The 25,540-nt window shown below is 49.5% G+C and overlaps 1 protein-coding gene across 3 annotated transcripts in view; it reads right to left on the reverse strand.

Annotated features, from left to right (window-relative positions):
- Nucleotides 1–1,191: 1,191 nt before the first annotated feature.
- The window catches only part of PLXNA4 (plexin A4), a 448,758-nt gene continuing 424,409 nt past the window's right edge, over nt 1,192–25,540 (reverse strand). For all 3 annotated transcript variants that reach the window (XM_054495762.2, XM_063667849.1, XM_054495760.2), the window contains 7 exons: nt 22,002–22,105; nt 21,374–21,473; nt 19,985–20,175; nt 18,599–18,768; nt 14,036–14,248; nt 6,509–6,659; nt 1,192–4,175 (listed from right to left, as the gene is read on the reverse strand). In XM_054495762.2, coding sequence (XP_054351737.1) covers nt 4,080–4,175; nt 6,509–6,659; nt 14,036–14,248; nt 18,599–18,768; nt 19,985–20,175; nt 21,374–21,473; nt 22,002–22,105 — 1,025 coding nt within the window. In that variant the 3' untranslated portion in view covers nt 1,192–4,079. The remainder of the gene's footprint in view (nt 4,176–6,508; nt 6,660–14,035; nt 14,249–18,598; nt 18,769–19,984; nt 20,176–21,373; nt 21,474–22,001; nt 22,106–25,540) is intronic.

Here is a 25,540-nt window from a genome sequence, read left to right on the forward strand (position 1 = left end):
GGCCCTGGGACAGAGGCTATGCATGCAGAAGAGACAGGATGGAATGAGGAGGGACAGGGAGGATGCTCGCAGCAGGAGGAGCACAGGCAGAAGCCAGACATGCAATGGGAGACACGGTACCAGGGACCTGGTTGCGTGGGGGAGGTGGAGATGCTGGGCCAGTACATCAACCTTCACTGCTGGTGGGCACAGGTAGCTGGGCCTGAGGGGACCAGGTCAGAGACCTTTCCTGTGGGTAACTCCTGCTTCTTCCTGGGAAGAGTCCTGGACAGTCTGCCTCAAACTTTGGGATTTATTTAAAATAACTTCTCTTTCACCCGTAGCTCCTCACAAGCACCCAAGCTCACTTACCAGGCTGCACAAGGGGGAGGCTCTAGGGGCTGGCTTTGGATGCAGGGATCATGCTGCCATTGGAATGTACCTTGGCCTGTAGGACACTTGGGTTATCCTCTGTCCCCAAATTTAAAACCATATTGAAAGAAGAAGGCAAGAAAATATTTTCCTGAGGAAGTAACTGGCATGATGGCTGCTTTCACTTAGTGGCACCATTTGCAGCTACCAAGAAATGTCAGGGTCTCTCCTTATGGGGAAGGAAAAGAATGGGCAAAAGCTGCATCTGGGGGGACTTGTGCTCAGGAGAAATGACCAGTCTACCACTCTGTTTCTTGTCTTCCTCTACTTATTCCTTAAAATTTAGGACCCCACAAAGCCCCCTTCTTCCCTGCTACCTTAAGCCCTTCTCTCTCCAACATGCAAAAATCCCCACCTAAACTTTGTCAGTGATTTTGGTGGCTCATTCTGGTACCATTTTCCCTGGGTGGGTACGGGATAAGTTGGAGGGGAAGGTAAGGAAGATGGCCTTTTCTCTCCTTCTGTCTGCCCAGGACTCAACATAATGGTGACCCTACAAATTAACTTTGCCTCAAGGGAGGCCGTGAAGGGGCCTCCATCCCACAGGACCAAGTTGGCCCAATTCCTTTCTCTGGGAGCCCGCAAGCCACATGGGCAGCCCCTGGATGTTTGCTCTTCCAGTGGGGTAAGGAAGATCCCTGGGGGAGTCTGGAAAAAAGATTTGGGTGGGGGATGGGGGGGGGGCAAGGACAGCTTTTTGACAATGTTGCTTGTCTTTGCTTTCAAACACCATATCACACGTGCACCAAGAATCCAAACGGAAGAAATGGAAAACAAACAGCAAAAGAAAAGATAATTTTTATAAGCAAGATGGGCTGTGGCTCTGGATACCTGGCTCAAATTTCTCAGTCCCCAAGCAGGCCATGGGGACTGCAGCAAACAGAGCGACAGAAACAACCCACCCACTAATTAAAGTCAAACCGGCCCCAAACCCCTCCCCCAGGAGAAATGGGGACAGCCAGAAAATTTGTCTGTCCTTGTCTCCTCTTTCTTCCTAACCTTTCTATTTCTCTGAGGTGTTTGAAGTTTTTCTTATAACAAAAACATGGAAAAAAATAAAGTCCTGTACCACCAAAGTAACAATAACAATAATCATCTGGTAAAAAATAAAAGCTTCAGCAGAACTGTGATAAGTCTTTTTTCTTTTTTTTCTGCTTGTTCGATTTTTTCTCTTAACTGTGCAAAAAAAAAAAAAAAAAACAATGCACTCACTCATACACACGTTCACACACGCAGCTTCCATCCAGCAAATCTGCGTTAAATACGTTTGTGTCTCTTTCCTCCCCAACCTTTTATATGTGCAAAAATATTGTAGTGACCGAGGTACTTCCTCAGACCGTCTCCCACATGCACCCTTTCTGGCCTTCCAGGTCCTGTGACTGACTTCTTGCGAGGGAATAAAATGATCAAGGATAGAAAAGCCAAGCTTCTCCACCTGGTACTGCACTTGCCAAAACCTTTGGTTATTTTTTTTCTTCCTCTTCCAATGCATTGTTTCCCATTTTCCTCTTCCCGTTAGGTTGCTCATGTCTTTTCCACCATCTGTCCTCTGTGACGTCACATGATGCCCTGTTCCAAGGTCCAGGCCTCGGCAGGTGACCACCCTGATTTCCTATGGACAAGTGCCCTCTCCTTCCACCCACCAGCTCTCAGCATAGAAAGCAAGTAAGTGTTGAAATGTCCTGAAGCTGCAGGATGAATGGATGAGCAAGGGGAGAGAGAAGGGGAACACTTCAAAAATCCTCCTACAAAGGACAAGGAATCCTTTTGAGCTTTCCGCCTACACCTGGGGCAGACACAGACACACATGCATGCACATGTGCTCACACACATGTGCACATATTCATATCCAAAGGGGCAAGTATTCTTAAAAGTACCGGATGCTCCATGGACTTTGCTGGAAATGGTGTGGTTTTTTCCCCAAGGGGGGCTCATTCTGAGTGGGTGACAAGGAACGATGTCTGATGTTTGGGGACTGAAGGCAAGACTGTGAATCCTTCTCCTCAACCTCACCTAAGATGTTTCTCCTTGTCTCCCATAGTGGTGAACAACTCCAGAGCAGAGGTGCTAACAGAGACTACTGCTTAGGGTGGGAGACCGGACCAGACAGCACCTGAGGTCTCCTTAGGATGAAAGGTTCCTAGAACCTTCCATTAGACCATCTCTCCCCATAGCCTCTGCTTACCTAGTATCCATTTCTAGGCACACATTTGCCTGCCTGGCTAAAATGGTGCATCTGTAGATGTAAGAACAGATGGGGAGATGGATGCCAAGGCCAAGGTCATTTGTATGTTGCTCTTCTCAATTCCAGCCAGGCCCATCAGCTTGACTCTTTGTCCCTCCCAGACCTGACAAGCTGGAGGCTGAGGTTGGCTGGCATTTTGGGCTGTCTCCGTGAGGCTGTGCTTAAGTCTGTTTCTTTCAAGGATGACTGCTGAAGAGATGAGGAAGGAGAATGATGAAAGAGACAGCTGAGATGTTGATGAAATCATTCTCAAAGAGGTCTGGACAGCCCAGTGACAAAGTCATCTGCATAGCAATGGCACCAGATTCTGCAGAGGGAACAAGGACTAGGCTGTTGGCCCCAGCCATCTATGGAGTTCTCAGGAAGGATGGTGGGGATGGAGCCATGGAGATGGCTGGAGGTAGAATCTCCTAGATGCACTCTGCATTTCACGTTGAGCCTTGATGAAGGGTGACAAAGGAGGGTGGAGATAGATGCTTTCTCTTGACAGCACTCAGGGCTCTGGTAATGGACTAGACCTATGACTATGATTGTGACTCATTTGAATTTGCGGGTAAATGGAAAACAAATTCTGCTTCCAGGGTAGATGCAACTCTCTTTCCTTTTCTCCCCCTCTGTGTTACATTTCTGCTGCTAGGATTCAGATGAAAAGGTTAGGAGCATCTCCATGGTGGAATGTAATTGCTATTCTTTCTCCTGCCTGGCTTTCTACTGGCGGGGGAGCAGGCAGGGCAGGCAGGTCCCTCTGGAGACCTGGAAAAGGACAAGAAGCCTCTGGACACCAGCCCAGTAGGGAGAGGGAGCCTCAAGGAGCACCTCCCAGCTGCTCACACATGCCCTGCTCCAGCCACATGCAGGAGGTATGGCCTTTCTTCTCACAGCTGCAAAGCAATCAGACCATTGGCAGAACCACTGGAGATGAAACTGTGGGAAGGGGGAGCCAGGTGATGTCTTCCCAGTAAAGATAATACTGAACTCCTTCCTTGCCTCTTCCCTAGGCCAAGGCTCAGACCAAAGTGGGTGCTGCCAAAGTGGAAGGCGAAGTAGCAGCACAGAAACGTCCCCTGTCCCTGGCTCCTCATTCATTATTTGCACCCTGCTGCTGACATGCACGGGGTCAGGAGCACCTGGGAGACAGAGGCCCCTCTGACATCTTCTGGTTAGCTCCCTTGCCATGGGCCTGGCCATTCTTGGACTAAATGAGGGTCAGTGGCTTGGTCCAATTGTGTTGGCAGAGCAACTGGAAGAGAAGAGATCCAGGAAGGAGGGGAAACAGAAAGAGGCAGAGAGAAAGAGAGAGAAACAGCGCTGCTCAGGGGATGCTGCTGATGCCAGTCGGAACTTGCACTTGGTAAAGATGATAATCTAGACTGAGGCACGGCTTGGTGTGTCCCCCTCCAGGGCGGCCCTGGAAGGACGGTTCTCAGCTGTCTAAGCTCATGAGGGTTATGACTTGTTCTAGTTTGTAGGCCAGTTTCTGCTTCCCGCACTGGTCGTCGTGGTCCAGAGGTCCAAGGATCTGCGGAAGGGCCAAGAACAGGGAGATTACTCATTTGTGTGTACAGGTCTGTGTTCTCAGGAGGCACAAAGATGGTGTGGATGTGGTCAGAAGCCCAGGAGGCCAAGGCATGTGCAGGGGCACACAGGACACCGCGGGGTAGGAGGAGACCTGGGGAGCATGGGCGGGAAGGTGTGGCAGGCATAGCATGTGAGCATCGGCATGGCAGTGAGCACAGGATGCCAGCACACACAGTCATGTCTGAACGACTGTGTGCATTCTACTGGCTACAAAAGATGGTAGACAGAGGGCAGAAGCTCTGCTGAAGATGCCTGTGCCGAGATGCTGCAGTTGCCTGCAGGTTAGACAGCAGCTAGTTCCATATCCGATGGAAATGTGTAGTGCTCAGCATGGAGCCGGAATGTGATTTCATGGATGTTAAGACATCCCACCCTTCCTCCCGCAGAAATAAAAATCCTCTCCATCAGCTCCTTGAGGTCCCAAATTCTACATTTAGAAAGTCATTTGTTTTCACTTTGCCCGTTAAAAAATAAATATCCCTAGAAGAGTAAGACTACAAACTTTCCTGGTCATTAACACCTAATGGATAATGTCTACCAAAGCCTTTTCTGAGGGCAGGCAGTTAGCAGAGGACAATGACAGCCAGCAATTGTGGCCCATGATGAAAAATGTGCTAGAATTTTACTCAGACTTAGGAGATGAGGGATGAAGTAAAGGCTCTGCCAGTTTCTAGCTGGGTGATCTGAGGCCAAACAGGTAACCTGTCTGAACACTCAACGTCCTCAACTGTTAATGTAGGAATGACTAATCCACTTCCAGGGGAGAGGATGTCAGATAACATCTGTGAGCACCCTCAACACAAGGCCTGCCCCCCGAGAGGCACTAGACAATTGGGTGGAACCTACTGATGTTGCAGTTTGAGGGGCAGGGATAAGAAGGGAGGGCAAGGAGATGAGAAGGAGGCTGAAGGCTCAAGGGAGGTGCCCAGGGCTTTGGATTTCGTGACCCAGTTAATGTTTCTTTAATTGTGGAGGCAGGATAGAGCTGGCCAAGAACTGTCATTTGTACGCACCATCATTTCATAGACGGGTTATTTAAACACCAAGGTAGACAGGTGTACTTGCAGACTAACAGAATCCTGTCTGAGATGAGACGGTTGGAATATTACACTGGTGCACACTATAGCATCCTTATTACCTTGCATGGCCACAGACAGGGGAAAACTCTGCCCCAGACCAGCACTCACCTGCAGACTGGCATCAGGGTCCCTCCCTTAAGGGACCCAGCACTGGCTTTCCCATGATGTAAGGGCCATGGAATTAGGCTGTTCATGGCCTGCAGGACTCCAGGCTTTGGGCCTGCTGGGTCTGCTTCTTTAACTGGGGGTTCCTGGACTCTCCTTAAGTGATGAGGATGGGAGGAAATAGAGAACTCAGGGCACAAGGTTCAGCTTCTCTTACTACCCTCCACTCAGAGAAGGTGGCTATGCTGCTGGTCAGATGCAGGGAATTTGGATTCCGAGGATGGCCAGACCCATGGCAAGAGAGCTGACTAGAAGCCCAGGAAGACACAGGCCTCCTCCTACCCAGCAGTGTCGTGTGTGTCCCTGCACATGCCTGTGTCTTCCTGAGCTTCCTGGGCTGCTCCCTTCCTGGGCTTCCTGGGCTGACCAGAAGATGTCTGAGGGGCCTCTCTCTCCCAGCTGCTCCTGACCCCATGCATAGCCAAGAAAACTCCCATAGCACCGTGGCACTGGCCAGAAAGAAGGCCTTGTCTATAGTGGCAATGACCGCAGGTGGGATTTTCCAGTGAGGGAACAAAACAAAAAACACATTCTATTTCTCCTGTTCTGTTCTGTTCTGTTCTGTTCTACTCCATTCCATTCTGTTTTGACTCACTTCTGTTTCATTTCTAGTCTATTCTGTTTCTATTCTATTCTACAACATACCGTATCATACCATACCATGCCATACCACATAGCCTGCCCATAGGAGTGAGGAGGTGCCTGTTTAAAGAGAGTTAGATCAGAGAGAGATGTGGAAAACATAAAAAAGAAGAAATACGGGAGAGAAAATAAGAATTAGAAAAGACAATATAAAAGAAACAGGTACTTATTTATATATCTAAGAAGCACAGGGATGAATGCAGAATTTATGGTATGGAGGGTTTCTAGCATCCCAGCCTTTAGAACACAGCCCCAGGTCCTCAGTGGTGGTTCCCCCAGCAGAGGTGGAGGTGTCTGTGGCGATGGTACCTTACATGGAGGCATGCAGGGTTGTCTTCATTCTCTGCCCCCTTCCATTCCGATGGGCCTGGAGCAGGGCAAAGCTTACCTCCTCGCTGTATTTGCCCACGTAAGAGAAGATCTCTGAGAGTGCACTCATGGTGTTGAACTCATTCATGTGCATCCGGGACTGCTCAGCCAGGTATGCATTCATGTCTTGGTCACTGATGGCTGGCATCTTCCCTATGTCCGAGTAATACCTGCGGAGGGATGGAAGTAGGGAGAAGCTGGAGTCGTGCATACGTAGTAGAGGAGAGATGGATGCTCCCAGCACCGTGTCTGGGGCCATGAGCTCAGCTTGCACTGCAGGTAGTGGGTACTTGTGCTGTGACCACCTCGGGACCACTGTGGTCTCTCTCTCATGTGCGTTGCTGGGTCTGAACCAGGAAGAGCCCTCCGCCTCTGCAGCTCTGGATGCAGGAGGCATAGAGGGAAGGGATTTGGGGAGTGGCCAAGACAGGAGAGGAACTGAGAGCCAGAGGGGCCCAACTCGGGCATCCTCTTTGCTCTCAGCTACCACACAGAGAGGTCTAGACTGTCCTGAGTTTCTCTAACGCCCCTCCCACAGACTCAAGGGATCTCCTCCAGCAGGACCCGAAGGCTCTTCCAAGCGGTTGGTCTTCTCTGATGTCCTCCGCTCTCTGGGGGCTAAATGAGAGGAGGCAGGGCTGAGGCTGCTCAGGGAGAGACTGGCAGAAGGCAATCAGTCACTGTCACTTGCAGCTGTGCACTGCTGTCAACTGGTTAATTAGATGCCAGCATTTACATTTTTAATTTCTGCAATTTGACATTTTATGCACCAAACCTCAACTCCCCCACCAGAGGGGGATTGCGCAGTTTCTTAATGAGGAACTGAAAGGCCTCAGTGACCCAAAAGACAGCCACTTCTCACCCTCTCCTATGTACTTTTGGGCTTGTGGACTGCATAAAAGAGAAGAAGTAACTGCAATGACAGGGGGGCATCATAAACCTCAAGGCCTTGTGATGGCCCAGCTCAGCCTAGCCCAATCCAGCCCATGCCAAATCCCTGTGGCTGCCATGCTGGAGAAAGTAAACCTGAAACCTAGGATCAGAGGGGATGGGGGAGGACAGTCTGCAGGGCAGGGACTAGGGTGCATCAAGCAAGGCACCTAGGCACCAAGTTTAAGGAAAGGCACTCACTCTTAGGGTTGTGCAAGCATTGGTGACAGTGACAGACCCTGGGAGTTCTCAGAACTCGAATCTTGGTCAGAGGCTCTGGGACAGTCTCCCCCTGCACCCCAGCCCTGTGTCTTTCCCAGCCCTATCCTTCACTTCTCCAACCAGGACCCCATCAGTCTTGTGCTGTTTCCCTGACCTCCAACTGTTCCCATCAGTGCCCAGGAGGTGGGTGAAAACTGGCAGAGATGGTTTTCCTGTGCTATCCCAGTCATCAGCTCAAGGGCCTGCAATAGAGTGACAGTTCAATTTGCACCAGAGCATCCCTGGGCTAGTGAGGGCTGGGATGGCTTCCCTGCTCTGAGCTACAGTAGTACTGAGATTGCAGATCTGTTGTTCTGTCTGGAAAATGGGGAGGCAGAGGGAGGGAGATGACAGCTGTGCTCCCTGGCAAGGGAAGGGGCTGGTCAGAGGGGACTCCCCTGGCCACATACCAGACAGTTTGCCAACTGCTTTGTTGAACTGGTAGCATTTTGGCTGGGCAGGAGCCTGAGACAGGCAACAAGGCCAAAGGCATAATAACATGGCCTTTCTCAGAGCAGCCTGGGTGCTCAGACAGGCCACCCTGCCCCCGTCTCATTTGGATTTCCATCCTTCACATCTTCTTCTATTACCCACCCCCCCCACCTTCAGAACCCTCAGGGCCCAGTACCCCTTCCTGTTTCATTTTTCTTTCTTTGCTCCATCCCCAGAAGAGCCTGTTCTCTTCAAGGCCTATGACCCGCCCCAAAAACACATCCTCAGGTACCTCAGGACACAGGGCTCTGAGTAATTTAATGACATTCCAGGCATAAAATTGCAGCGAGACTCGATTCATTGTAACCATTTCTGGAATGCAATAAATGCCAATGTTCCATTTTATAGTGGGAGACCAGAGATTTCAGTAGTAGCTACCAACCTTGCCATTCCCAAGGAGATTTGTGTCATTGTCCCCTTAGGGATCCCATGTCTACCAAGCAAGATATGTTTGTCAAGTAAAGGACTATCTTCACAGGCTGTGTTTGTAAAAAGTGTGAACAAATAACCTCACTCACTTTTGGTACCATGGCCAGCAGCCAGCCACCAGCCATGCAACTCTGGTAACTCAGTTCCAAGCTTCCACCAGACAGGTATACTGTGTCACCTGTACACAATCAGAGCCTCTGACCAGGTGAAAAACCCAGGTTCCCATGGAAAGGACATAACTGTCATCAAAAGCAAAGACTCCTGTTATTTCTCTCACCAGCTGTGGAACCTTTCACAGTAGGCAGGTGGCTCTGTCAGGCTTTTTGCAAACAGTGCCAGGGACCTTCTTGCTGGCTTTATAGTCCCCGAGGTGTAAGGAATCCTAGGTTAGGGGTCACTGTGTCTGCAGTGAAGGAACCATCACTAGGGGAAACAACAGAAGCCCAGCACTCTGCCTTCACAGTGTCTTGCCTCATGGCAGTGCACTAAAAGCCCTGTCCATTTCTCCAAAGAGAATATCTAGAAGTATATATGGGTGTGTGAGAAAGAGAGAGAGCTGCTGGGGTGGAGGGCAGGGAGTTGAGAGTAGGGTAGGACAGGGCTGGGGCCCTGACTACCTCATCTAGAGGTACTGGGTGACATGCCTCTCTTGAACACATCGTCCTCTCTGTGTGATCAGGTCCTTGCCAAGCAGCTCCTGTCTCTTTCCTGTTGCCTTTGCACTGAGGAGGCTGGATCAAACCAGGGCATGTCTGTGGCCACACACTATTGACAGGTGGGCCAACTGCATGACCTCATCTTCAGCAAGTTCTAAATCAGCTGAGCTGAGTGGCCACCGACAGCCAGTGTCTGTGGGTTTGGGGCTTAAGTCTTGCTGACAGTCTACCCTGTTTTTGATCCCAAACCTGCCTGCTGCTAAGTGGTCCCATCTTTTCTGCAGGGCTTTGCCGATGCTATCTTGACTCCTCCTGCTCCTCCACTCCCACTCCCTGGCCAGCACCTTATACCTGACGCTGACTCATGTGGCACTGCCTCTGCCAGGTGAACCTTGCTTCCTTCTTGCTCCTGTGGTGCCAGCCCCAATGCTGGGCTCCTCCACTGGGAAGCCTTATTGATCAGGAAGAACACAATTAGGCCCTGTTAAGGAACTTTAAACGGGTGTTCTCATCTGCTGGCTGTGCATTGAGGAAGGGAAAGGGGAGCCTGGGCCCCTGTGCTTGAACTTGCTCCTGTGGGCGTTCTGCCTGCAGGTGAGCCCATCTCCAGGAAGTTCTTCAGGACCCCTCCGAGCTGCCCCAAGCCTGATCTGCTAAGAAGGAGCTGGTCCCACCACTGGCCTTCCCTGGTTCTCTTTGCTGAGTTGCTCACAGCAGGGAGGAGGCCAGCACCCCTGAGGTCCTGACATCAGGCCTTTGGAAGCGGCCATAAAGACCAACACCCCACAGAGCTGCATCCTCCACTGCTGACCAGTCTGCAGGATCCTAGTCTGTGGATTTCTATGGAATAGTGGGATGCCGGCAGAAACCCTGGGCCCAGAGAGTGACAGTGCGTATCTCACATCTGCCTTTAGGATAGCTCTGTAGTGATTGGGAAGATGGTCTCCAATGCCCTAAGCTCTTTGGAAAGAACACAGCGTTGGCATCCCTCCACACACCTCGAGGATGAAGATGCAGGCGTGAAAGATATTTCCAGCCTGATGCTCTGATATTCCCAATATGTAACTTTCAAGGCCCTGCACAAGTCTTCTCCTCTGTGAATCACGGGAGGGTCTCTCTGGGCCCAGCAGAACAAGGCCCCACACCCTGAGTTCCCCACTATGATGCTTGTGGGGCCTGCTGAGCATCTGTGTGGCCTCCCTGACCACAGGAGCTGCAAAGAAAGGGTCAAGTTCAATGCATTTCAAGTACCCAACTCACTCATGATGGATACCATTAATGTTTGACCCATGAATTAATGAATATGTTAATGAAATGTCTATATCTCACCTCTAGTATTGCTCCCAGGGTGAGCTGTCACCATTTTATATATTTGGTTTCCATAGGAGACATATTTAAATATTTAAAATTCTTAACCTTTTTCATGCCGTGACACACATGATAGATGACATTCAAATGTGTGGCACACTCTAGTCCAAACCCCAGTGGCCTGCTGTGACTCCATTATACTTATTTCTTAAAAGCTGACTGATGGCAAGTGAGTGAGGCCAATGTTGCTGCAAGAATGACCTTTCAACTCTTCCAAGTTAAAATCAGAGGAAATCACTACTAAAGTGTGCAAATGTATTGCTACTGGTAATGACACAAAAACTACAACTGATCACAACACGCCACTTCATGGTGACGACACTGTTGGGTTTTGTCTGTAAGATGAAGGTAGCAGTTAACTGCTAATCAGAAACCAAGAGACTCTTCTCCCTTTTTCCAGATTTGGCCATAAGCAAAATCTCAAATTCTTGGATGAAGGGAATGAATACTGGGAATCCACAGTGGGGCTACAAACCACCATTATTACAAGGTACTTGGAGGCAGGAATGGGAGGGGAGGATGGGTGGGGAGATGGTGGGAGGGAGGACAGGTAGGAGGATGGGTGGGAGGAGAGATGGGAGAAAGAGAAAAACAGATGGCAGGACAGGAGCGAGGGCAGGTGGGAGGATGGATGGGAGGACAGGCAGGAGGATGGGTTAGAGGATGGGTAAGAGAATGAGAGAGGAGAGAAGGGAGGGCAGGTGGGAGGATGGATGAGGGGATGGGTATGAGGATGGTGGGAGGATGGGTGCAAAGATGGGTGAGAGGACAGGTGGGAAGACTGGTGGGAGACTAGATGGAAGGATGAGTGGGGGATGGGTGGGAGGACAGACGAAAAGATGAGTGGCAGGGTAGATAAAGAATTTCTAGAAGACTCAACATACTGGCAGAATCATCTATGCCATTCAACCAAGAGTTATTGAGGCTTCCTGAATTTATATGCTTCCCTTTTTCACCTGCTCTGAAGAGAGGACCAGCCAGGGTAAGCCCTATTTTTTAGTTTTGATGGTGCAGAAAGCCTTCCCCAAATACGTGCAGGGCACACTCCACAGCAGTGAACCTCTAAGTTCGAGTCCTGGGAGGACTGTCACCATTTGTCCAACAGCCGGGGAGCAAATTCAGAAGTGAACAAGCCGTGGCCAGGTCACTCCACCATCATCCTCAACTGCAGGCTGCCAATGTCCTTGGAATGGGGAGGTGGGAGATCAGGTGTGCTGTGGTCCCAGGTGAGGTCTGCCCTGCTGGACTTTACTTTCCCCTCCAGGGAGCCAGACAAGCTCAGAGGATATCTCCTCTGGAAGTGGGAGTGGACTTGTCCCTCCATCACCAAGTGAAGGAGCACTCTGGGCTTGATCTCAGCCCTGTCCGTGCTGTTTTCTCGATCTGTCTGTCTTTGTACCCTGGTCCCGAAAAGGAGAAAAGATTTGGGGCTTCAAGTAAGTGAAAGATGACTTTCTTGAAAGTGTCAGTGGTTGCTAAGAAACGAGCGGGATAGGAAATGGAAACCATCAAATCACTCCTAAAAATAACCCAATGGACTGAGTTTACTTGTGACCTGCAGCAGCTGCATGGCACAAATCTCATTGAGCACCAAGCAGAAAGGAGACCACTTGCTCAGCCCATGCATGAGCCTCAGCTCTGACTATGCAGCCTGTTCCTGGGAAATGTCCTTTATGCAGACATTTCATAAATTTTCCCAGCCCTTCACAGCCCTCGTTCCCCCTTCCCCGCCTGGGGCACTATCACAGTGACACTGTGGCACACGGATGACCAACAGCCCAGCTGCTGCCTCTTCCCCCTCTCCCTGCTGAAGAATTGGCTGTCCACACGGGAGGGGCTGGAGGGCCTGCTCCTGGCAGCTCTATTGTTGGAAGAGTGACCCACTGTCTACATAGCAGGAGGTGAGAGTCTGTCTAGGTGACTCAGACATAATCAGACACTAGGACAAAAGAGTTAGTTTCCTTTTGGACAGCCGAGGTGGCATGTCCACCACCTGCATCAGTAGGAAAGGAGGAGAGGGTATCAAAGAGCAGAGGGGAGAGGGAAAAACAAATCAAACCCTTTTAGTGACACTAATGCACTGAGGTGGCCAGGACTCTCTTCCCCCTTAGTTATTTCCTTTTTATAAGGGAAGGCAATTTTCAAGTATAAAGAGAGAGGCTGTCTCTATCATAGGCAAAATGATAAAGTTCATTTTGTCACCAAGTCAAGAACACCTTCTGGACTCTTTTACTCTTCAAAAAGGCACCATATCTGAGCTTCCCTCTAGGTTTCCTATATTTAAGCTACTTAGAATAAAGAGAAAGTCTAAATGCAGGACTGCCATGTAGAGTTGTGCAGGTTATTCACTGCACAAAGGTAATTGGACAAGAGGATGAGCTGGGGGTGACAAAGCCCATCATTCAGCAAACTACGCACTTGGTGTGGGGATACCTCATTCTGGAGGAAGGGGCATCTTTCTTAAACCATACAGAGGCACTATATGGGTTGACAGAGGCCCTGTCTGAAAGTAACGCAAATAAGTAGGAAGGTTATTTGGGAGTCAGCTAAGAGGCTTGGGATCTAGTTTCATCTCGGTTCCTTAAATCATCTTGGGCAGATTACTCAGCCATTCTGCATGTATATTTCTTCACCTTCATGGCATAAAAGGAGCTTATAGTTCCTGTCCTCTCCCTAGTACAGGGCTTCTGTGATGAATAAATAAAGCTTCAGCTGGTTGCTTAGTTCAGGTGCTTGGCGTATGGAGCTGATGTGGCTCACACAAACCATTAACCTTCTTTACCATGAGTCAGCGCTGCCCTAGGAAGAGCCCAGCCCTGCAGCTCATAGGGGGACCTTCAGTCATGAGAGCTCTGCAGGACACTGGGATTTGATCACAACGCTGCAAGAACCAGGGCATTAAGAGCTCGTGCGAGAGTCAAGGGGCCAGGAGAGAGAAACTGTTCAGACAGTGACAAAGACATCCCCACCGAATGTTGGGAACTGCCAGCCAGACGGGAGCAGATGGGTAGAGGCCTCCAGCCTTTTCTGCAGCAATGATGTAGTTTGGCCCTTTGAAGTGTTATGATGACAGTTTTTATTTGTTTTTGGGGGGGGTGGGAAGTGAAGATTAGAGCTGGGAGCCACATCTCCTTTCTGGGCCTAGAAGACATTTCAGCCACTAGGCTCCAGGGCCTGTTATCTAGGGAAGCTGAGCTACCATGGCAACCTCTGGCCAAGTTTTCTGATTCTGGTTTCAGGGGACAGCAGAACTGGGACTTGGGGGTGTGGGTTTTGCAGTGGCAGGATTAGGCTTCGTGAATGACTCATCTGGAAACGCAGCTGGTTTTTGATGGGGAGGGGACCTTTTGTCGAGGGAGCTGCTGGCTCCAGCAAGGGGCCCTGACTTGGCTCCGTGGCCCAGCACTCACCTCTCCACCCAGTTCTTGTAGCTGGGGATGTCCTTGGCATACAGCAGCTTGTTGGAGGGCGAGTCCTTGCCCAGCCGGTGCTCTGACGTGGAGCAAGAGTCCATGAAGGTCTGAGCCACCACAGAGAGGCAGGCATCTGTGATGCTGTTCTTATGGATGTCAAACACAAACTGCGGGTTCTTGATCATGTTGACCCAAAACCGCAGGGGCAGGCTGCGTGGAAGGAAGAGGCAGACGGTCAGGGGAGATGGGGCAGTGGGGCTGCGGCGTGGGTAGGAGGGGTCTCTGGAGAAGGAGAGGAGCCTGGGGAACTAATAGAACTTAAGAGCCTTCTCTATGCTGGGGATGGGATGTGCCAGGGAAGGGAGGTGAGGCAGGACTGTAGGGCCCCAATTTACCTTCCAGGAAACTGAGGACTGGCAAGGCTGAATAATTCATCCACAGATATAATGTTGGTAGGTACTTGACAGGACTTGATACCCAGCCTTGATGGCAGGGCTCATCATCTTCCCTTTGGCCTAAAAGGCAGCCATGATGTATGCTATAAAGTGGAATTTCTAACTCTCTGTCTGTCTGCTCTAAGCCTGGTACAAGAGCATCTAGTTGGCAAACTTTAAGGAATTGCTTGGAATCTAGGCTTTGTATCTGACTCTCTGCCATCTACTGTATGACTTGGCAGAAGTCACACCCTTCCTCCCTGCCTGGGCCTCTCAGCCTACTCCTGCTGAGGCTGAGAAGTACAGTGTAGCTGACTGATTTTTCATTTCTAAGCTGGCACGCTTGAAAACCCACATTCACCCACCTCATGGGCCCCATCGTATTCCCTCCTTCCCCTCCAGTTGGCACCTCCTGCCCACCAGGAACTGTGCTTGCAATTGGGGATACAGTGATGAATGAGACATATCCTCTGCTCTCAGGAAGCCTGCATTCTGGTGGGTTCATGGAAAGGCAGACATGAAACCAACTACATGCCGGGAGGACTGTGGGTGCTAGGACCAGGGTTGTGTAGGGTCCAACATGGGACCAAGGGAAGCATCAAGCCTACCCAGAGGGCAGTGTCCAGAATGCCTTCACAAAGGGGGCACTTGATGGTGGAAGTTTTAAAACTTGTGTAAGTCTTTCCTTTCCTTTTTCTTTCTCTTTCTCTCTTTTTCTTTCTTTCGATGGAGTTTTGCTCTGTCACCCAAGCTGAAGTGCAGTGGGGAGATCTCAGCTCATTGCAACCTCTGCCTCCCGGGTTCAAGTGATTCTTCTGCCTCAGTCTCCTGAGTAGCTGGGACTACAAGCCCCATCACCACACTCGGCTAATTTTTATATTTTTAGGATAGATGGGGCTTCATCATGTTGGCCAGGCTGATCTTGAACTCCTGATATCAGTTGATCTGCCCACCTCGGTGTCCCACAGTGTTGGGATTACAAGGCGTGAGCCACCATGCCTGCCCTGTGTGTTTCTTAGCAGGGTGAGGCCTGGAGGAAGGGGGTGGAGGATGGGCTGCAGACAGGAAATCTGCATTAACAAAGACAAAGAGGGAAAAGTGTGCCCTGCAGTCTGCTATTGTAAGCCTGTTGCTTATAATGTCCCAATCCTGGGGCCTTCTGCCCCTTTTGGCTGTAGCCATCCCTGAGGGCTGTAATCCTACAGCTTCCAACCAGCCTGCTTGGATGCAGGTGGGAAAGAGGGCTAGGCACCATGCAAGGGATTGCTTACTTCTTTCCTCTGCTCCCACCTCTGCCTCCTGCCATTTCCCCTGATGTTTTATTGTTTTGGTTGTTGTTCTCACTGATGGTAATAGTTAGAATGTTCATTATGTGTTTGGCTTGCTTGTTAGAACTTAAACTCTTTGAATTACATCATTTCAATAGAACCAGTACAATATTTCTATACTTGTTCTGTCTCCCAGCAGCCAGCATGTACAAATAACAAATGCTATTAATACAGGAAAACCTAATGTTCAAGACTGCCAATCAGTCGACAAGGATCTATTAAGTTCCTACAAAGTGTGCAGGGTGGGACTCAGGCAGGCAGCATTGAGGTCTGACAATGTTTGGCGGTGTTTGCTTCATCCCTGGCAATCCCTAATAGGAAATAATGGGATGGCACCCAGGAAAGCTCAGAGAGCCACGACACCCAGGTGAAAGTAGGGGTCACTCCAGCTGCCCAGCCTTCCTGACAGCTGGGCTCAGAGCCCTGAATGGAGGACTCATGACTTCCCAGCTAACGAAATCTCTGTTTACATCTTCCTGTTGTTCCACAAGTTACACCCAGGATAGGGACTCTGGGAGTCCACACTTGCTCTGCTGGTTGTTTCTCCCCTATGCTCCCCGGTCCTCAAGCCAGTTTTGCTGACAGGCACAGCAAACAGGGAAGCCACAGCACCCACCTGAGGCTCCTGCCTAATGAAATATTAGCATATTATTAACATTAGTGGTGGCACTAATCTCTGGTTGATTGCAGCCACTCAGGCTAAATGAGCAGGAGGTTTATTTAAAAGAGAAGAGGTGGGGAACTGTGGAAGAAGAGGGTGGGGAGAGGGTGGGTTACACCTTGGGCCAGGAATAAGAAAATAATCACTTTTCCATCAGAGACAATTAACTCCAAGTCAATATGCAGATCTTAAAATTCCCAGACTAACTGTGTCTTGCTCAGCATAGCAACAGATCAAGTCGTCAGGGTTGGGGGAAACTGTCTACTTTCTGGGATTCCCTTTGCTCAGACCTGAGTACTTGGAAGAGCTGGCATCCAAGAAGATTTGGCTCCACTCCAAGGACATTATGGCACCCCTGGAGGTGGCCTTTCCCCAGCAGGAGGGATGGGGTGAAAACAAATGGTTTAGATACCATTGTAGGTGATATTCTTGCAATGTGCCACTAAAAGCAGGTAGAAATGTTTAGAAAGACCCAACTTTCTCCAGCTAGGACCAAGAGAAGTTCTGGGCAGAGCATTTTTTTTTTTTTTTTTTTTTTTTTAAATTTCCTGAAGGCTGCTAACATTCAATGGAGGCAGTAAGTAGGAAGACTCACTAACAGAAGCAGATTGGTAGGCTGGGGACATGCCCCACCGAATAGCTCCCAGTAGTCACGCCAAGAAGTCTAGAAGAGTTAAACGCATCTTACCTAAAGGCAGGTCCTGGGAGATATCAGACCCAGCACAGCTTTCAAAGGAGAAATTGCACCACAAAGTTTTGCTACACTGAGTGAGCAACTAGATTTTTGAGTCTTATTTCAGAAAGGTTGGAAGAACCCCACAACGAAGGTCTTCTCTCACTAGGAGTTAATATGGCAGCAAACCCCACGCTTCGGTTCTGTGGTCTCAACCTTGGTTCCTGCCTGGTTTTTCATATTCAGCAGGGATAGTCTCTTCTCTTGGTGAAGAGGATGAGGAGCCAGAGCATACTACATTGAATACAGTTTTGGTACCAAAGCCTGACTTCTGCCTTCATCTGTGCATTGCTTTGGGGCCCAGGGCTAGGTGCCAGGGTGCTTGGCTGAGCCCTAATGCCTTGCCCATCCTAGCAGTTGTTGGTGCTGGGCAACAGGCCCACACTGCCTCAGAAGAATGATCTGGGGAAGAAGAGCCTGGGACAGGCACCATGGAAAAGCTACAGGGAGGCAGTTCTGGAACCGATGAGACAAAGGATAAGCCAGCTTTGCCTCAGGTAGAGCTCTCAACCAGAGACCACCTTGGCTTTGCATCTTATCAATAATTATTGAGACCCAGCTTTATGCAAGCTTCCGTACTAAGTGCTGAATACTGATGTGCGATCTTGAAATTTCAACCTGAAATACAAATTACTCACAAGTGAAAGGAAGGATGATCCATGTTAAAAGGAGAGAGGGGATCATAGGGGAGAACACCTAGAATGTCAATTAGTACTTGGAGAATCTTGTTGTCTCAAAGGAAGGCATAGTGGTTAAGGGCAGGTCTCTTCACCACCCAGAGCTTAGAAAAGAGAAGAGAGCAATTGCTTGAATAGAATAGGAATGCCCTTTGTTCACCTGGCTGGTTCCTAAGTGTGTTTCAAAACTGCTTGCAAGTCACTGTTAGACGTTGCCCTTCTAAGATCTGGTTGCACACGACACATCCTCCATCTTCCATAGCATTTGTCCCACACCAGCAGACTTCCTTGCCTCTCACCCTCATCTGTCAGTTCATTGAGGGCAGGGGCCATGTCTGATTAGCCCAGTGTCTAGCATAATCACAGGCACCCAGGAGGTACTTGGATGGGAGAGTGTCCTGGCCATGACATTTGGCATATTATTTCTTGCTTCTTCAGCTGGTTCAATAAATGTTTGTTAACTGACTAAGTGATGGGAAAGAAAGATGCACAGACAGATATGACTAGAGGGAAGTAAGAGAGGGAGTGAGCACAAAAATCTAGGAAGAGTGGATGGGGAGGACCAGAGAATGTGCCTGCTCAGAGTCCCTGCTGATGAAAACAGGCTCTGGCCAGCCCTTCTCCTGGAGGCCCAGAGTCCCACCACCATTGACTTGAGGCTGGGTGGGCTCAGGGCTCCGGGTGGGCTCAGGGCTCCCGATGTGCCCCCTGCCCTCCCTTCACTCACCAATTGCTCTTCCAGGTATGGCGGACGTGCGGGTCATGAATGCCATGCTTATCAGCCTGCTCATCCAGGAAGTCAAACATGTACTTGATGGCCAGGGGCAGGGCAGAGCCACGGTGTGCCGTGCTGAAGATGGTCTCAAAGAGGTCATCCACAAACTTCTGCAGTGTGCCCTGGAGAGGCAGGATACGTCCAGACACAGCTCAACTCAACGTAGTTCTGAGGATGGCTTTTAAAACCTGCCTCACAGACCTAGGCAGGGGAGGATGGTATACAGCCCACCCTACTTGGGTAAAATTGCGTAAGTCCGTGCATTAAATCATTTTTTCCCATTTCATCTGTCTCTAACAGCTTTAAATTTCCCCTGCACATGGAAAAGAGATATAACACTGATGACTGGACCTACGTAAGGCTTCCTCTGCCAACAACACGGTTTGGTTGAACACCCTCTGGCGGTGTTATTTTAGCACTTTTCACAAATGCTAATGAACACTCCTTGGTCAGAGCAGACAAACACAATCTGCTGGCTTTGTTTGGGCATTACTCACACTGGCTAATGAACAGTGACTCACTTGGCTCTGCGGAGAGCAGAGCTGAGCCCAATCTCGGGAGTGAAAGACTAGCACTGCAGGCAAGCAATGTCCCCAGAACCAGGATTAGAAATGGTGCCGGGGGTCAGACACGGTAGCTCATGCCTGTAATCCCAACTTTTGGGAGGCCGAGGCAGATGGATCATTTGAGACCAGGAGTTTAAGACCAGCCTGGCCAACATCGTGAAACCCCACCTCTACTAAAAATACAAAAAAAAAAAAAAAAAAAAAATTAGCCAGGCGTGTTAGTGCATGCTTGTAGTTTTAGCTACTTGGGAGGCAGGAGGATTGTTTGAACCTGGAAGGAGGAGGTTGCAGTGAGCAGAGATTGCACCACTGCCCTTCAGCCTGGGTGACAGAACAAGACCCTGTCTCAAAAAAAAAAAAAAAAAGAAAAGAAATGGTGCCTGGGAAGTTGCTGATGGAGCCCCGGCTTCCCCCACTTGAGATTGTAGATGATACCCCAGAGAAGAAATCATTCTTTTATAAGGCATGGCAGAGGAATGTGAAAAGAGGCAGTTAGAGTCTCAGTATTTCAGAAGGGCATGGAGAAGGGATAGAAACAAATCTTCAGATTGCATGTCAACACTGATGTATTGGTGGGGTTTGCCTGGAGTGCTGGATTGAGAAGGATTCTGAGGTTCGGTACGGGGACTGGTCAGCAGTACCTCCTGGGGTGGGTAATAGAGTGGGCACCAGCATGAATGCTAGGTACTGGCTACTCTGGCATTTCTGTGGGCTGATGAAGTCCCTCTCCATAGCCTCTGGGCTCCCTGCACCCAGTTCTCAAGTCTGATACCTTAGTGGCCAGGAGTCGGGTCAGGTAGATTTCAGACACCATCTTGCTCCCCCGGTCCCCCTCCTTCTGGTCTCCGTGCTCGTGGTTCTTCACTAGGTGCCACATCTTGACTCCACTCTCCAGGTCAGGAGTGATCATAGGTGTCCGTGAGCGGAGGCTGTCGGGGCTGCCCGTGTACCGGATCATGTTTTCTGCCAAGGCAAGGATCACCCCCAACGTATGTGAGGCCGCACGGCCTTAGCCCATCACCTTACCGTGCATCCCTTGCTCTGGCAGAAGCCAACGACCGTCTGATTATTCCTGCCATTGGCCAGTACTGTCACCTTGCCTTGGTTTGGTGCATTCCCTGAAACTGGGATGCCTTTCTCACCACCTCCAGGAAACTATCTGTGGCTAATTCTACCCACTCAGATCTCCCCCTCCTTCCTGTACTCTGCATCGTGTCAACCCTTAATTATTCAATTTGTAAAAATATAAGCCTGTACTTTTTTAATGCTTTTCCTTGTAAGAGTTCTCAAGTCATGTCTCAGGATGTGTTCTGTGCAGCCAATTAAGTACATACTTAAGAGCAGGTAGCCTGTCTCCCTTAATAACCGCTGATCGGATGAGTAATCGCCGGGTAACCTGCTCACCTTCGTCTGTCCTCCCCTCTGGCCTGTGCCAATTATTCCTGTTTATTTGCTGAAACTCCTGCCAGTGTTTGTGAAGTGTTGTGAAATGAGTACTGAGCAGGAAAAAGAAATGGCGGTCCTACTGTGTGCAGGCACTATTCTCTGTATTCATCTATTTATTATCTAGAATGATCCTGTTCAATCGGTAGATTTTTCAGTCTCTTCTGGTAAATAAATAAATAACCAAGGTTCATAGTGGTCAGATGACTAGCCCCAAAGCACACAGATAGGGCAGAACAGGGCTCCTTCTGGCTTCTACTCCACCTCCAGCACCCTCTCCCCACCACTGCAGAGCCTCGCACCTAGTCTGTACCTGCACTCCACTGCAAAATAACAGTGACTCTTACAAATCATTTAGCCTCTGTGCACCTGAGTTATAATGTACTAATCTGCATAATAGGGGGAAATAATAATTATTTAATTCACTAGATTGTTATGAACATGATGTGAGATAATAGCTATCACACAGCCTGGAAGACATTCATGAAAGTTGGCTTTACTTCTTTTGCTCGTGGATGAAGGTCTTGCTTATGCATCAGAGTGCCCGACTGAAACCAGGGTCCTCTTCCCCCACCTGGCTCTCTTCCCCGATGGTCAGCCTGCCTGATGCCCTATCTCCCCGCTCCAAGAGTCTCCCGCCTTCTGGCTATGCTGCTCAGTCATGACAACAGCTGCTCAGGACACCTGGGACTCCCCAGGACACTCGGTGGGATCTTACCATATTTACTCGCTGAGGTCCTGGAGACGGTGGAGTTGTTCACTGCGTTATAGGCTGTCACCTGCTTGGACACTAATGCCACCACGGAACCATCTGGCACCTACAGGGAAAAAGCTTCTCAGGGCCTAGGCACAGCAGCTCTGCCCCTCCAGGAAATAAGGACAAATCATGATGAACTTGGCACTAAGGGGAAATTGGTGCCTTGCTGGAGAACTAGGGGACTTTGGAGGCTGTCAGCTTTCCTTGGAGCAAAACAAGACACAGATCTGGATACTGACTAGTGTTCTATTTTGTGGCTTCTCTTGGAGTAACTTCTGGCAAGAGCTCCTCCCTAGCATTCTCAATCCCAGTGCTTCCCTGGAAGATGACCCAGCCTTAAATGCCCAGAGGAACTTCTCAGGAGGGCCTTCTTTGGGGACTTTGCCCATGCCCTGCAGAGAGTGTGCATGTCAGGATGCTATCTCCAAAGAGGTAAGGGTTTCCTGGTTTCTTGGCTGGGAGACACCAATTTCCTCTGGATCACTAAGGGAACATGGAGTGCTGGTAAGGGGCTTGGTGTCTAGCCCTGTTATTCCAGGGCAAGGGACTTGTAGTTGGCTAGCTCCTCCCCTTTCCACATTCCCCTCACCTGGTAGTGGGCCAGCGTGTTCAGTCGCTTCCAATCATTCTCAATCTTGGTGGTGATGTCTTCATCCTGCAAGATCATCCTTGCCCCACTTCCTTGTCGCCACTCTGCCAAGAGAGCGGTGGCATCTCAGAGAGGCCCTCTGACCCCTCCTGTGGGGAAGCTGAGGACCCTGTGTAGGTACCTATGCAGTGCTAGCTCAAGGGTGTATCCATTGCAAGTGCTAGCACATGATCCTGTGAAAATGGAGTGCCAAAGCTCTCAACACAGAGAGGCCCTGAGTTCCAGTTCTGGTTCTGATCCCAACAAACTATGTGACCAAAATGGGGCTAACATCACTTATCCACCCCTGCCCATCTGCTTGCTATGAATGGCTACATCTGTAAAAAGTAGGTGCTCAAAAAGTTTTGGCCAAACAAAAGAGGCACATAATAAAACACTAAGCTTTGACAAAGCATGAGGCAAATGCAAAGTGGCATAGTTGTGGTAGTGTGACTTGTTTGCTTGATTGGAAGCTCTTAGAGCTGATGAAATCAAGGCTGTAGGCTCAGTCACTGAACAGCCCCAGACCTGTTCCAGGGGTTTATCCTACAGGGTGAAACTGGCAGGTGTGTCACCCTTGTCAGGGAGGTTGGGTCAAAGAGTGTGGAAAAAATCAGCAAAACCCATTCTCATGCCCATGAACATCCCCTTCCCTGCAAAGTTTATGTAAATGATATCAATGTTGTAATCTATCCAACACCTAATTGTTTGATGTTACAAGGATATATTTACATCCCCATATTATTCTCATGGGCCCAAACACCTACAATACATGGGCTTACTGATGGATCACACATGGAAATGGGAGGCTGTTTCTCATCAACCAAATCCCCACCACCATACTTGGTACAAATCACATGTAGGTGGAGAAGTGCACATTCCTATCTCGAAGTGTACACACATGAAAATCCATGTGCATGTCAGACACACATAAACTCATGCAGCACACACATGTATGAGCTCACGCACGCACACATACCATTCTCATGGACATATACCAGAAAGGAAAAACAGCCTCTTAAATTCAAATGCAACATGTGTTCCAGCCAAGAAGCCAGACGTTTGGTTTCCAGGCAGCCCGGATCCTGCTCAATGCCTCTCAGATGCTGATACTTCTGAAATGTGCAAAGAATGCTGGGCTCGTTCAGAGTGTTGTTAGTTGCTGGATTAGGTGGCCTGGCAGTCACTGCTTGACCCATCAGGGATTTCTTCCTATGTCTCACAGAGCCACATGTTCAGATTCTCTTCCTTGTTTCCCTCCTGCCAAGGCTGGTCCATGACCAGCCACATTTGTGGCAGAAAGCACCAATTCCTCCCTGCATTGTGCATTTGTTGTGGTCTGTGCTGCCAACCCCATTTCACAGATGGCATGCCCTTTGGAATAGCAGAGATGCTCCTAAAATCTAAGCCCCTTGCCTCCAGTCCCTGGGGCTTCCCTGCTGCCTGATTTAGAGCTTAGCGTCATGTCAGGTGGTCAAAGGAATGAAAGCATAGGGACTACATGCTTGCTCACTGGAGCAAGAAGTCTCTGGGGACCATCCATCCCTTAGTCCTGTGGATGTCACAGCTGGGATTGCTCATGGTGATTATAGTCTGGGGTGGTTAGACTAATGGACAAAGGGGAAAATGCCTCACTGAGGTATCTGGTCACTAGCATTTTTGCTTGTTATTGTGTTGTTTTTTTTCTTGAGTTTTTTTTGTTTTGTTTTTTATTTTATGGAGGTATGCATGCATGCACTTTTGAGTGGTTGGAGCAAAGGAAGAGGAATCTCTTCTAGCTGGCCAGACAGCTGATGTGCTGTGCAGTTGGATGCCGGTGGACACCAGTCTGGGTTGGGGAGTATACGGCAGCGAGCCTCCCCCGCTTGCACGGTGAGCGGCACCTGGTTAAGTAAGTCAGAGGCTACATAGGGGTGGAGGAACAGCTTTGGGGCACAATGAAAAAAGGGAGCCAGCATTCTGCTTTCCTCATATTTGGGGTAGGGAGAGGGATGCAATGAACTCAGCTCTGGACACTAAGTCCTCTGGCTGGGCCCAAGGGAGTCTCCTCCACTGAAGTGACCATGGGGCTTGCTAGGACTAGAAGGAGAAGGTGCCAGTGGAGAGACAGCCCTCTAGCTTAGCAGCTGCAAGGGCACTCCTTGCTGATCAAGAATTGTAGCACATCTCAGGAGCATCCGAATGAATAAACCACATGGCCTTGCCAACTAGGCAATGATAGTTGGTGACTGATTCTGGGCCCCAGGGCAGGTCTTCTTCCATGATGCACAATTCCCCTTAGAGCTTTGCAGTGCACAGCCTGGGCGGCCATACTCAACAACCCTGGCTGAGTCATGCTCGGAAATTATGAGAATGAGAGTCCACCTACCTCCGTGCCCCTATCCAAAAAGACTGGGTAAAGCATGGTCATGTCTCCTTGGGAATTATCCCCCAAAAGCCAATATGGAGAGAGGGGGCTGGAATCAAGGAGTACACTTAGCTTGCTTTTAGATCTCTCAAGCCTATTGTTTTGTTATCTCCTAGATAGAAAAAAATTGCTATGTGCTTTTTTTCTGAAATATCAGAAAGGTAAAAATAAGAAGAAAGGAGAAAGAGGAGGAGGAGGAGGAAGAAGAATAAGGAGGAGGAGGAGGGGAAGAGGAAGAGGAACAGGAAGAGGAAGAAGAATAAGAAAGTAGTAGTTGAAATTGTTGTTTTGTAGCATCTACAACCTAGTCCTGATGAAAGAGAGCCCAGAGTGATGGGCAGCTGGTGTGGGCAGCTCCATCCCTGAGGCTTTCAGGAAAGAAGCAAGGATCACAAGTAGCCCACCCAGCTGAACCTGGAATGGAGGAGAGAGGGTGGAGTATAACTGGCAGGCAGCCCCACATTCCCTGGCGCAGAATAATTCAAGTAGGCTGACAAGGAAAGCCACTCCTTAATGTCACTCTTCTCTGCCCAAATTCCTTACTTTTACCCTGTTGGCCAGAACCCACTTTCACTTCCATACTTACCTGCCCTCCTTCGTTTCCTGAAACCCCTTCTTCAGGCCACTTATGGTCTCTCTTTTCCCTAGACTCATCATGGAATGTCTCAAGAAGATCAGGTAGTGGGCATGCGCTCAGCTTTCTGGAGTGCTCTTGCACGACTTCCTGACCTTCTCTCAATAGAAATCTGAGCCATAGAGCTCTATTGAGTAAAGCAGGGGCCAGGAAAAGCCAAGGTTAAAGGCCATCGCAGGTGGCTTCCCTCTAGCCCAGGAACAGTGCCCTCTCCTGAGCTGCATGGCTGGGCTCATAAAATCTCATCCCCACCCCAGAAGTAAAGAGCCCAAGGTCAGGTTGAGTCAGCTGAGGATGAGACAGCCCTGCCACCTTAGATATGAAGGCCAGCACCCTGGTCCCCTCACGGTGTGCACGGCTGGCTGAATCAAACTCAGGAGGCCCTCTGTGAGGGCGGTATCTAATTTTGTGCTTTGTTGCATATTCAATGTGTGCTTAGTTTTAATAACAGTAATGAAA

This window comes from Pongo pygmaeus, chromosome 6 (assembly GCF_028885625.2).
Source record: "Pongo pygmaeus isolate AG05252 chromosome 6, NHGRI_mPonPyg2-v2.0_pri, whole genome shotgun sequence".
In the NCBI taxonomy this organism is placed as follows: domain Eukaryota; kingdom Metazoa; phylum Chordata; class Mammalia; order Primates; family Hominidae; genus Pongo; species Pongo pygmaeus.